The sequence below is a fragment of the Gallinula chloropus genome (assembly GCF_964237585.1).
Source record: "Gallinula chloropus genome assembly, chromosome: 1".
NCBI lineage: Eukaryota > Metazoa > Chordata > Aves > Gruiformes > Rallidae > Gallinula > Gallinula chloropus.
The window spans coordinates 66450277-66462219 of NC_140085.1; the positions used below are offsets into that span (position 1 = coordinate 66450277).

Genomic DNA, 11943 nt, shown 5'->3' on the forward strand with positions numbered 1-11943 from the left:
ACTGCCCCCTGGGGTCTTCATTTTTGCTGTTGTTGTTATGTGCTGTGGTAGCAGCTGTGGTGTGTGTGAGGGGTAGCAGTGTGTTGAACAGCAGTGGGGCTGGTGAGTCCCACCACTGTGGTGCCCTACATTCTGGAAAAGTCTCACCACAATAGAGTGACCTTTCAATGGCAGTGCAGCTCATCTGCTCCTCATCTGGATTCTGATACAGATAACTGTGTTCCTGTGGGAAAGACACAGGACCCTGGTATGATGGGATGTCCCCACCCATGGGCCTGCAGGTTGAAACTCCTGGAAGGGACAATGACTCCCATTACCCAGCTCTGCCCAGCACTGCTGGCTGACCCCCTGTTTCCTCCAGGGCAGGTGGAGTTCTCCGTGAGCACTGAGGCTCTGCAGAGCCAGCAGCCCTGCGGGAACGCCATCGTGGAGACCCCTGAGAAAGGGCGGAAGGACACGGTCATCAGGCAGCTGCTGGTGGAGGTATGTGGGCTGTGGGAAGGGGAGGACTGAGCTTTCCCACAGGCTAGAGCATATACTCTGATGCACTTGCACAGGATGCTAGATAATCTCTCAACTAAGCTCCCTTTCCCATGAAATGTTGGACCAGAGGTCCTTTCTAACCTGGTCTGGTCTCTGATTCTGTGATTCTGTGAGATCTCTATGCAGTGTGGCAATGTGACGGTCACAGATCATCTTTATTCTTTGGCAGAGCTGCATAATTACTGCATCTTAATAATGCTGTGCAACATGTCCCCCAGTACTCTTTCCCTATCCCCTACTGTAGCAGGACTCCTACCCCAATCCATCCTTCCCTATGTCTCCTGCTTGTCACCTCCTATTTCAATACAGCCTCTTCACAGCCTCTCTCCTCCTTTTGAGACACCCCCAGAAAGCTCACCAGTCAGCACACACAGCCTCTGCTAGATGAGCAGCCAAAGCAAGCTGCCTCCTAAGCTGAGTGTTACACAGTTCTGGTTCGATAACATGGTCTGGCACCAGGATAAAGCTGGGGGATTCACAAGCCCTTAGGGGAATTTGAGGCCTGTAGAGAACTCCCCATAAAAATCCAGGTATTGTAAAAGTCCATGCAAACATCTTAAAATTTTACAGCTTATTCATTTCCTGTGGCAAGAGAAGTTGCTGGTGTGATGTGGTCCAGAATGAAATATTTTGAGCAAGTATTGCATAGCCTTTACAGCAAAATGCTAGTTCATTATCCTGGGTGTGGTGATCCAGCAGGTACACTCTATGTTCCCAGCTCCTCTCTCTGCCTTAACCCTCCCCCCAATGTCTGCTGACTGTGTCGTATGACATCGGTAGTGTCACCCGATATTGCAGCGTACAGCATCTCCCTTTTCCATTATCAACAGACACATTTTTTTCCCCCCTGAAGCATCTGCAGCATTATGATAAATAGCACTGCAGACATCTCTTCAGGCAGGCCTCTAGAGCAACTGTGAGCTCCTGCTAACAAAAGCACTTACTGTAACGCTGCAGTCCTCTTGCGACAAGGATGTTGTGTCTCTCCTTGCATACAACAGTTGCAGGTTATCCCTGTGATCATCCTGCAGTGGGTGTTCTTTTCCTTTTCCCGTCCTTCCTTCACATGCAACACCACTTAGGATCATACTTCTTTTACTTGCTTAAAGTACTATTTCAGAAGTCTGTATTTCAGGGTGTGTTTGCAACTGCCTGCCCTCCAGCTCACTCACTTTTCTTTCCATGTATCACTCTGTCCTTGTTGAGAATTCCTCTGTCTGCCCCTACAACCTGTCTCAGTAACTTCTCACCTCTCTTGTTTTCCTTCATCCCACCCAAGCCTGAAGGAATTGAGAAGGAAACAGCCCAGAACTCTGTGCTTTGTGTAAAAGGTAAAGCCCCCTTCTCCTCACCCTCTCCCTTTGTTCCTTTGTGGTTTGATGGGTGGGACCTGCCTGGAGGAGGAAGATAGCTGATATGCTATCATATTCCAGATAGGTTGATATTTGTAGGTAATCAAAACATGCCCCATCAGTTGGGAGCCATTATAAAAAGAAAGCCCTAGGGAATTGACCATCCTGCCCAACCATGAGGGTATGAGCTAGGACAGATTTAGGAATGACTGTTTTCATCCCTGTTCTCTTGTGTGCTTACACTGAAGTTCCAAAAGCTGCCTCTTGTTTTCTAATGTGCCCAGGAAAAAGCTGTAGAGGTGGCTGGGGGTGGTTTCACTTAGATTGCCTTATATCCAAGGGGAAAATGAAATGGCTGCATTCAGGGTATTTCTAATGGGAAGTGTTCCTGATGTTATGCTGAGGCCTCCTGCCCCTCCACTAGCCATTTCTTGGGCCAGCACTGAAGTTGTTTCGGTCTTGTTTCTCTCTCAGGAGCACCTATGAAAGAGAAGTTTTCCTTGTTGCTCCCCTCAAATGTGGTACAAGACTCAGGAAGAGCCTATTTCTCAGTGCTGGGTGAGTGAGCAGCCTGGGAGAAAGAACCATGTGTGATTTCTACACCTCTGCGTTGGCCTTCTACCTCACAGCTTTCTCTCCTGGTTTCCAGCATACCTCATTCCTGGTTTTCAGCATACCTCATTCCTGGTTTTCAGCCTTTTGTCTCAAAAACTTTCCTTTCCAGTTGAGCTCTTCCTTTTCCCCTTCCTGCAGTCCTTTAGTCAGGGTTCCCTGCCTGTCCCCTAACCTTTCTCTCATTTCCCTCTTTTCTCTTTCTCTGCTGTTCTGTGTTTCATTCCACAATTTTCATCAATCCAGATTTTCTTTTGTTCTCTGTAATTTCCTGCTTCTCTTGTTCAATAGGTCCCCTCTGATTCTGATGGTCAGCCCTGAATGTTGTTAATATCCCTCTGGTATCTCCTGCTCCCCAGGCGACATCATGGGCACTGCCATGCAGAACCTGCACCAGCTCCTCCAGATGCCGTTTGGCTGTGGGGAGCAGAACATGGTCCTGTTTGCACCCAACATCTACGTCCTGGACTATCTGAACAAGACAGGGCAGCTGACTGAGGAGGTCAAATCCAAGGCCATCGGATACTTAGTGAGCGGTGAGCTGGGACACAGCTTTTGCTTCTGTCCTGACTTTTTTCTACGTCCTTCCTAGGGCTGTTCTGCCAAATGTTTGCCAGGTGTGGAAAGAGAGCTTCCCTCATGCACAGATGGTGTCTGCTGTGTGCTTAAGAAGGCTCTCTGCTGCTTTTTCTTTTATTATTTTCTGTTGCTTAAGTGTTAGGATACCTGATCATTGCACCCACTATTCTCTGCTCCCTAATTTGGTTGCAACACAGTGCAGAGCTGTCAGGTGACCTGCCACAGTCACTTATGCACTGTCATTAATATGTCCTGCCTTCCTTCCTTTCTGAAGAAAGGCAGGAGCTGCTTCTCCTCAAGCAGTACAGGCAGTGCACAGAGGTGGTGATGTACCAGCACTTCTTATTGGGTAGGCTAGGACTGACCTACTCCTCTCTCCTTTGCTAAATCAGTCATTTTTCTGTTCCCCCACTCCTCAGCAAACTTTCTCTGGCATCTGAATCTTGCTTTAACCCTCCACTGCAGGTTATCAGAGGCAGCTGAACTACAAGCACCCAGATGGCTGTTACAGTACCTTTGGACCACGCTATGGTGAACCGGGGAACACCTGGTGAGATTTCAATGTCACCTACACCTCCCCTTTATGCTCCACTTTCTCACCTACACATTTATAATAAATGCTGTGTGGTAGTAATTAGGAAATGCTGTTGCAGACCAGCTTTTCAGAGCTGGTGTGGTCCCCATGTTGCCTCCTACTCAATGAAATAGGCCGCGTCAGTCAGTTAGGTAGCTGAAGCACAAACTCCCACTAGGAGCTCTCAGGACTGTGACAGACAAGAAGGAAATGGAGATAAATTGGGGAAGAAGGGAACAGGGATTTCACATCCCGACTGAGGAAGACTGAAGAGTTGCAGTAGCAGCTCTTCTGAACTAGCATCTGCTTGGAAAGGTGCTTCCATATATGTGAAAAGGATGGTAACCAAAGAGCAGTGCCATATGGGTTCTTTTAAAGAGGGTTTGTTACTAAGCAAAGAGAGCCTGGAGAAGAGCATGTTGCTGGTGTGACTTATGCAAAGTTTAGAGATGCTCCAGCTTATCATTGCCATGAATCTTCAATTTCAGGTAAGGGTAAGGATGAACTATTTCATCACCTTTGGTTTGCTTTTAGTTTCTGAAATGGTGCTTGGCTCTTGATGGCATGTTGGCTTCTCTCCACATGCCTGCCTGTAACAACTCTAGCAAAAACTCTTTTAAGAGGTTCTTCTTTACTTTGACACTCTGGGGATTTCTGGGAAGCCCACAAAGCATAGATCTCTAGTGCAAGAGTCCTGTCAGCAGACCACGAGCTGGCAGGGATTTAATGACTCTTACCCATCATTTTGAGTATTAGTGTTATGCAGATGTTGAGCTTATTATGCAATGCTCCACTTTTTCCAAAAGGATTTTTTTTAAGGTAAAGATCAACAATCACTGTCTTTCAAACTGTAGTCAACATAAAGGGATGACAGGGTTTTATAAGTCAAGAGAGGGACAGGAAATCAAGGTGAGAAGTAGTTTTTTGACAGATTTTTTTGAGGTGAAGATATAATATACACGTGGTCTGACTAATTGGCCCAGAGTTCCCCAGACCTTTCTCCAGACAGATGATGTGTATGTGGGCCTGCCACCTAAGATGGACAACAAGCCTGCTCAGGCTCTTTCACTGCTATTTCACCCTTTCAGGCTCACGGCATTTGTCCTCAAGTCCTTTGCCCAGGCCCGGTCTTACATCTTCATAGATGAGAAGCACATCCAGGATGCTTTGATCTGGCTGTCTTACAAACAGAAGGAGAATGGCTGTTTCCAAAGTTCTGGGACACTCCTGAACAATGCCATGAAGGTAACGTGTCTGCCTGGTTGGGTTTTTTTTCATGAAGCTAGAACATGACCCTAAGTCAGATAGGTCCAGTTGAGCTTCTTGAGCAGATGGGAAATTCTCATGTCAGTGGCAACGAGGAAACCAGAGGTGATTCTGTATGATCACCACAATAGCAAAGGAAAACAAAGGTTAACCTGTATTTTGTAAGTGGGGGAGGAGGCAATCTATGGGTCTACAGTGCAGAATAAAGTACTCCCATTGGAGTGGGAGAAAAGGCTGCAGATAAGAAGCTAGGTGGGCTCAGCATATACCTTTGTGTTTCCCTGCAGGGTGGAGTGGACAACGAGGTCTCACTGACAGCCTACATCACTATTGCATTGCTGCAGATTCCTCTGCCTGTAACTGTACGTGTCGGTACCCTAATTTGAATCAGTTGTGCTGTGTGGTGCTGTGATGACACAGTACTGCCCGGAATTTGTTCCAAATTGGGAAAAGGACTTGATTGTTGAGACGTGTGATATACGAATTATCTGTTCTCAGTTTTTGAAATTCTGGACCACATTTTACCCTACATGTTCCAAAACCTCATTCTCACAGACCCTTCCACAAAGCTCAGTGGAATGATGGATCATTACTAAGGCAAAAAACTCAATTTCTCCCCAAGCCTCTAATCCGTGGTTGTCTCTTCCCCTCAGCACTCAGTGGTGCGCAACGCCCTGTTCTGCCTGGAAATGTCAGCAGAGGGGAAGGAGAACCACGTGTACACCAAGGCACTGATGGCGTACGCCTTCGCCCTGGCAGGGAAGGAGGAGAAGCGGAAGATGTTGCTGGGCTCGCTCGAAAAGGAAGCTGTGAGAAAGGGTGAGTGTGCCTGGTGGGACGTCTCTTTCTTCCAACCCACTGGCCTCACACCTTCCCTTAATTAAATGGTCCTTGTCGGCAGGGCAATGGCTGCAGGCTTCTGTAGGTGGGGGAAGGTGGAGACAGAGAAAAGACTTTTGCAACGGGGTTGCGTTTCTGAGAACTCCCTCCTAGGGACCACTCCTCTATTTCTCTGCTCCAAGGGAGGGCATCAGAAAGCACCAGGCACCATGCCCATTAATGCTGAACTAAAGGGTAGCTCTGTCAGTGTCTCACATCGGTGCATGGCTCTTCCCACACCAGGCATGGCTTCACAAAGGCTCAGCAATGTTTATGGCCTCTCCTTCCTTGCAGTGTGCAGCACAGTGTTCCCGTGCTCAACATGGAACACAGCTGACCTTGCACAGCACAAGGGACAATAAACCAGAGAAGAGCTGCTTGGGCTGAGCAAGAAAACAAAATCACAGCTCACTCCAGAGGCAACAGCATAAGCTCAGTCTTCCAGGAAATCAGTAACAACTTGGAAGCATTCTGATAAAGTCAGAGTGGACATTGAGTTTGCCCACGGGTTGGGCAGCAGGGTTGTGAAGGAAATATGCCCAGCACCTCCTGCCTTTGCCACCTGCATGTGACTAGCAAGCTTGGCTCATAGTCCTGGGGTCATTCAGCCTCACAGAGCTTGTTGCTGCCCAGCCCTGGGACCTCTACTTGAAAAGGGAAGGTGTGCCGGCCTGGTGCACTGGTGGTCTGCATAGGTCCCTATTTCCTTAAGTGTCCAAGCCCATAAAGGCCTCCATGAACCTGGAGTTAGGGCCAAAGTGGCCCCCGAGCCTGAGGGCTGAGCCTCAGCAGATCAGAAAAGGTGAAGCAAGTGAAGAGCTGTCTAACTCTTCCCATTTTGTCTTGCATGACAGATGCACACTGGAGGCTCCATCCTCCCAGCTGGATCGGCAGCAGATCAAGAATTCCCTTGCAATAACCACTAATAATCACTTGTTGTCTTGTCTCCTCGTTCCCTGCCTCCCATGAAGATGGGTCTGTCCACTGGCAGCGGCCTGGGAAAGAGCCCGAGGCTGACCTCCCGTACTATCGCCACCGAGCTCCCTCTGCTGAAGTGGAGATGACGGCCTACGTGCTGCTGGCTCAGCTCACCACGCAGCCAGCACCTTCCCAGGAGGAGCTGTCATTCGCATCCCTTATTGCAAAGTGGATCAGCAGTCAGCAGAATCCCAACGGAGGCTTCTCCTCCACCCAGGTGAGCTGCGTCCCTCCTGTGACCCTGCCCCTGACGACAGCAAGGGGCGGGCTGTGGCTGGACAGGCTGTGGAAAGGCTGAGTGCATCCCCCTGAGTGCTGGCACCCCTCTTCCAGGACACAGTGGTGGCTCTCCAAGCCCTGTCCCTGTACGGAGCTGTCACCTATGCCAAGAGCGGAGCAGCCTCCAAAGTGACCCTGCGATCGGGAGGGGACTTCCAGCAAGACTTCCAAGTGGATCCCACAAACCGCCTGCTGCTCCAGCGCGTGGCCCTGCCCCAGGTGCCAGGGGAGTACAGCGCAGAGGTCTCTGGAGAAGGATGTGTCTACCTGCAGGTGAGGGCGATGGGGACAGGTGGCATCCTGGCAGGAGACACCTTGCCAGCCAGGAGCCAGGCTGAGGGCAGGGGGCACAGTGGACAGGGCAGGAGTGGGGGGAAGGCTCTGCAGGAGGGAACAAGAGAAGACTAGAGGTGTGTGGAGGAGAGAGTGGGAGGGCAGGACAGAAGGATCTGCAATTTTGGAGGAGCTGGGAGAACTGCAGAAGTGGGGAGACTGGACAGGGAGAGGAAGGTCTCTCTCACGTGCTGAGCACACACACTCTCACAGAGCTGCTGGCTCTCCCCTAGACAAGCCTGAGGTACAACGTGCAGCCCGTGCAGGAGGATGCGCCCTTCATGCTCCATGTGTACACGATCCCAGAGACATGTGAGGACTCCAAGGCTCACAAAGGCTTTGACATAGGCATAAATGTCAGGTGAGTCTGTGTGGGGGTCTGAGCCTTCCTGAGAGGCCACGGGAGCCGGAGGAGGTCTGGTGGTCCAGGCTGAAACAGTCTGGGAGCCCTGGAGGAGCAGTGCCTCCCTGGAAATGTGGGCAGGAAGCTGCTGGGCCAGCAGGAGAGGCTGTGAAGGAAGGACATGTCCAGCAGAGGTGGAGCTAGCTATGTGGGAGCCGAGGGCTGGGCTACTGCAAGGTGACTAGGAAGCCCAGCAATAGCTGGAGAAGTTGGTGCTGGACTGTCAGTACGTGGTGGGGTGACAAGTGTTATGGGAAGGTTGTAAGTGCCCCCAGCTTCAACTTGAAGTGCACTCAACCTTTGTTGCTTGGTTCCTTAGTTACACTGGGGAGCGCAACGGCTCCAACATGGTGATTGTTGATGTGAAGATGCTGTCAGGATTCATCCCTGTGAAGTCCTCTGTGAAAAAGGTAGCTGCCTATTTGTCAAACTTTGTCTTTTTCTCTTCAAGACATGTTCTAAGTGTCTATAGCAACCTAAGGGGCTTCAGGGTTTTAAACTTCTTGATTTTGCCATTCTTACTTGCAATTTGCCACATACAGCATTCTCTTTTCTTATCTGGCTCAAGGCAAGTAGAAGGTCACACAATATGATGAGTCTAGGAAAAACAATTGGCGTAATTTATTCTTTAGACTGGTGATGGGCACCTTCATTTTATCACTGTGTACAGAGAGCTTTGTGCATGGGACATTCAAAAGTAGTGCTGTTTCCTTTTCTTCCTCTATTGTTCTGACATCACCTCATAGCATTGTAACTCTTTTGATCTTGGGTCATTGTTTAAGATGCTGAGCAGGTGCATGGTCTGGAAAATAAAAGCAATCATAAGGTACTGCAGGACTAGCGTGCCAGAAGGAATGAATTTCCATCAAACCATTCCATAACTGCACTTGAACCAGTGCTCAGTCCCTGCAAGAGCAGGGACACTAAAGCATCATCCAAGCTGGCGAAGGGAAGACCTGGGGATCAGGGTACCTGGTGGCATCCATACAGTTCCATGCTGCACAGTTAGTTCCCTGAGTACCCTACAGCATCCAAAATACATCCCAGCCATGGGGCTGTGCAAGGGCCACCAGGAAACCATCGTCAGGGCAGTAACAGCTTGGTCTTTTTTCTTCAGCTGGAAGGCCGGTCCGTTATTGAGCGCACAGAGTTGAGTACCAACCATATCCTGGTGTACCTGCAAAAGGTGAGTATCCGTGTAGGGCAGAATGGATCAGAAACATGGGCATGGGGACGTTTCCCTCACAGAGCGTAACACTGGGGACTCAAAACGACTATGGCTCTGGCAAGGATAGGAACAAACCCATAGTGCCTTCTGCTGATCTTTCAGACTTATTAGTACTTTCCTCTGAGCCCTCAGCATCCTTTCCCTCTGCCCCACACACAGGTGGGGCCCTGACCTCCAGCGGCCACAGCCTCCCCTGCTCGGCTGAAAGGCACCAGCCTTCCCCCTGCCTCACGGTCAGCCTTGCAGCCCCCCCACACCCCCCAGGGCCCAGGCACGGGGGGCAGCGGAGAGGGAGGGAGCTCGGGGGCAGCGCAGGGACGTGGCGCCGGGCCCAGCCGCCCCTCAGCCTCCACCGCTTCCCTCCCGCAGCTGAGCAGCGAGACCCTCAGCTTCTCCTTCACGGTGGAGCGTGACATCCCCGTACAGGGCCTGAAGCCGGCTCAGGTGAAGGTCTACGACTACTACGAGACAGGTGAGTGCGGGGCCGCGGGTGCCCGCGGGAGCCAGGGCGGGCGCTCGGCCACACGCAGGAGCGGCACGGCGGCTCCGGCCACCCCAACCTGCCCGAGCGCAGCGCGGCCCAGAGGGCTGGAGGCCACCGGCCCCTCTGCCCTCAGCCCTCCGGCCCCGACCCGCCCGGGCTCCAGCGAACACGGAGGGGCGGCGGTGCCGGTGCGGGGACGGGTCCCTGCGCGGCCGCCCCTCACACCGGCGGCTCCGGGGCAGCCTCCGCCCCTGCGGGAGAGGACGGAGGAGGCCAAACCCACGGCCCTCCGACCCTGCCGCTCCCGCAGGGCCGCTCCCCGCAGCGCGGAGAGGAGCCGTCCCGCGGGCAGAGCTGCGGGCGCTGCGCCGCCGCCGCCGCCTTCGGCTCCAGCCCGGAGCGTTGCGCTGCCCGCGCTTCCCGGCAGCCCCGCCGCTGCTCCGCCTCTGCCGGCACGGCGGCTGCGACAGGGCGCCCGAGCAGCCCCTGGGCGCGCCGGGCTGCGGAGCCGCTGCGGCTGCCGGCGCCGGGCGGCTCCGCCGGGATGCTGCTGCGGCGGCGGCCTCCGGCCAGAGCCGCGGCCCGGGCTGCCCCGGGCCCGCCGGGGTCTCCGCGGGGAGAGCCGCGGGTGGTGGCGGCGCCCAGCTGCGGGGCCTGGGAGGGGCGTCCCTCTGGCCCCCCTCGCCCTGCCGGCAGTGCCGGGGCCTCTGACAGCCTGATCTCCCCTTCCCCTTCTGTCTTACAGATGAGTTCGCCACACACGAGTACAGCGCTCCCTGCACCACAGGTAGGTTGGGCAGGAACAACGGAGATGTTCCAGCACGGGCTATGGCAGGATGTCTTTAATTAAAGTCTTCGTGGACTTGAGGGTTCCTCAGGCTGCGAATACTCTCAGCATTTACCTTCGCTGTGCCTGCTGCAGTTCCTTAGCCGCACTACCGAGAGGAGAAGCGATGCTGCCACCCTATGTCCTGTGTAAGAGCAGAAACAGCTTTCATTTGGTTCACTGCCAGCGGCAATCCCAGCGTTACTGCCTTGGTTTGCACAGGCGTATTTGACTTTTCCTGCGTGTGTCTTACAGAAGTAAGATTGAAATCTCCCTTGGGACTGAACACCACACTCAGCCTTTGTGTCTCTGCCCTTTTTTAGGGCCACACTTGCACTGCTGCAGAGACAGAAGGGTACTGAGGAATTTTCTCCCAAGCATCTTGGTGAAATGCTGATGTTATTTGCATGTTTGCAGTGGCAACCTTTCAGACTCTGCCCTGGGTTACTTTTTCCCTTCCTTTAGGAAACCAAGATGCTGAGAGAATGTGTGCCAGGATATCTCATGTATCTCCAGGATATCTCTGTTTTCCCTCCCTTCTCAGTATTATGGGTATCTTGAATGTGGGCAACCATTCCCTTTCTGTTCTCTGTCTGCAGCTGGGCATTATTAGGTGAAGCAGTTTCCCAGATTTTAACAGGGCTTGAACTTGTGTAGCCACCAGAACACAGAGGAGCTGGCCAGGGCTCTGGACACTGCTTCCCCAAGATACTTATCTCACTATATCCTTTTCTCACCTCCAGCAAAGGCTGAAAGTGGAAATGCCTGAAGAGCACATATTGTCTGAGTCTTGCTGGATCAGATTGTGTCTTTGCCCCTCTCAGAAGATCTTCTTGTTGAGGAGACCTATCGAAATGCTAGATGAGGATACCTCAACACCAAAAAGGAACAATGTAAATAAATTAAGTCTTGATTCTCATCAGATGTTTCTGTCCTTATTTTTAGTTACTGTGTCTTTCATTTCCTCCCACCCATATCTCAGACTGTGTAATGGCCCAAGATTAAAATCCAGAACCATCTCAGGCAGGGCAGTCTTTGGCAATTTAGGAATGCCAGGAGGCAGGCAGCATTTGACAGTGGGGAGGTTTGTCTCCATACTTGCCAGTCCTCCAGGTGGAGAGGAAATCATTGCTGATTGAATATGCACTGGAAGCTTCTTGGTTCCCTGCCCCTAAAAGTGGGTGTTTTCTGCATGATACTCCTTGGACATAAACCTCTGGTCACCTTTGATACCACTGTGAAATCACTGCTGTGAGGTGGACTGGCAGCGTGAACCTGTCCAATCTCATCTTTTACAGCAGGCCAAATGGAAGTGAAGGAAAGACCTGTGGGCTTTCCCATGCCAGTAGTGAAGACCTTGTCTGCTTGTTTCTAAACAGCTGAAGTGAAACCAGAGAGGGACTGGGAAAATAACAGTGTCATCAGTCAGAATTTCAACCAAGAACCACCTTCTGAACCAAACCACTTTTCATGACAACTTTATCCTTTCCCCTCAGAGGAGGCCTGTAGATCTATTTGGGGTTTTTTGACTAATTTTCACACAGGGTATTTTTTTACCCTCACAACCAGGCTTACAGAGCTTCATCAGAATTTAGAGGGGAGGCCTT

At 51.7% G+C, this 11943-nt stretch overlaps 1 protein-coding gene across 1 annotated transcript in view; it reads left to right on the forward strand.

Annotated features, from left to right (window-relative positions):
- The window catches only part of LOC311196207 (alpha-2-macroglobulin-like), a gene marked incomplete at its 5' end in the record, with an annotated part of 32067 nt that extends 20812 nt beyond the window's left edge, over window positions 1–11255 (forward strand). Inside the window, 16 exon segments of the mRNA XM_084269722.1 lie at window positions 362–483; window positions 1823–1874; window positions 2370–2453; window positions 2867–3043; window positions 3552–3636; window positions 4749–4905; window positions 5214–5288; window positions 5580–5745; window positions 6777–7000; window positions 7117–7335; window positions 7629–7756; window positions 8118–8208; window positions 8916–8984; window positions 9396–9498; window positions 10256–10297; window positions 11080–11255. Of these exon segments, the coding sequence (XP_084125848.1) occupies window positions 362–483; window positions 1823–1874; window positions 2370–2453; window positions 2867–3043; window positions 3552–3636; window positions 4749–4905; window positions 5214–5288; window positions 5580–5745; window positions 6777–7000; window positions 7117–7335; window positions 7629–7756; window positions 8118–8208; window positions 8916–8984; window positions 9396–9498; window positions 10256–10297; window positions 11080–11105 (1820 nt within the window). The 3' untranslated portion in view covers window positions 11106–11255.
- Between the last annotated feature and the right edge of the window lie 688 nt (window positions 11256–11943).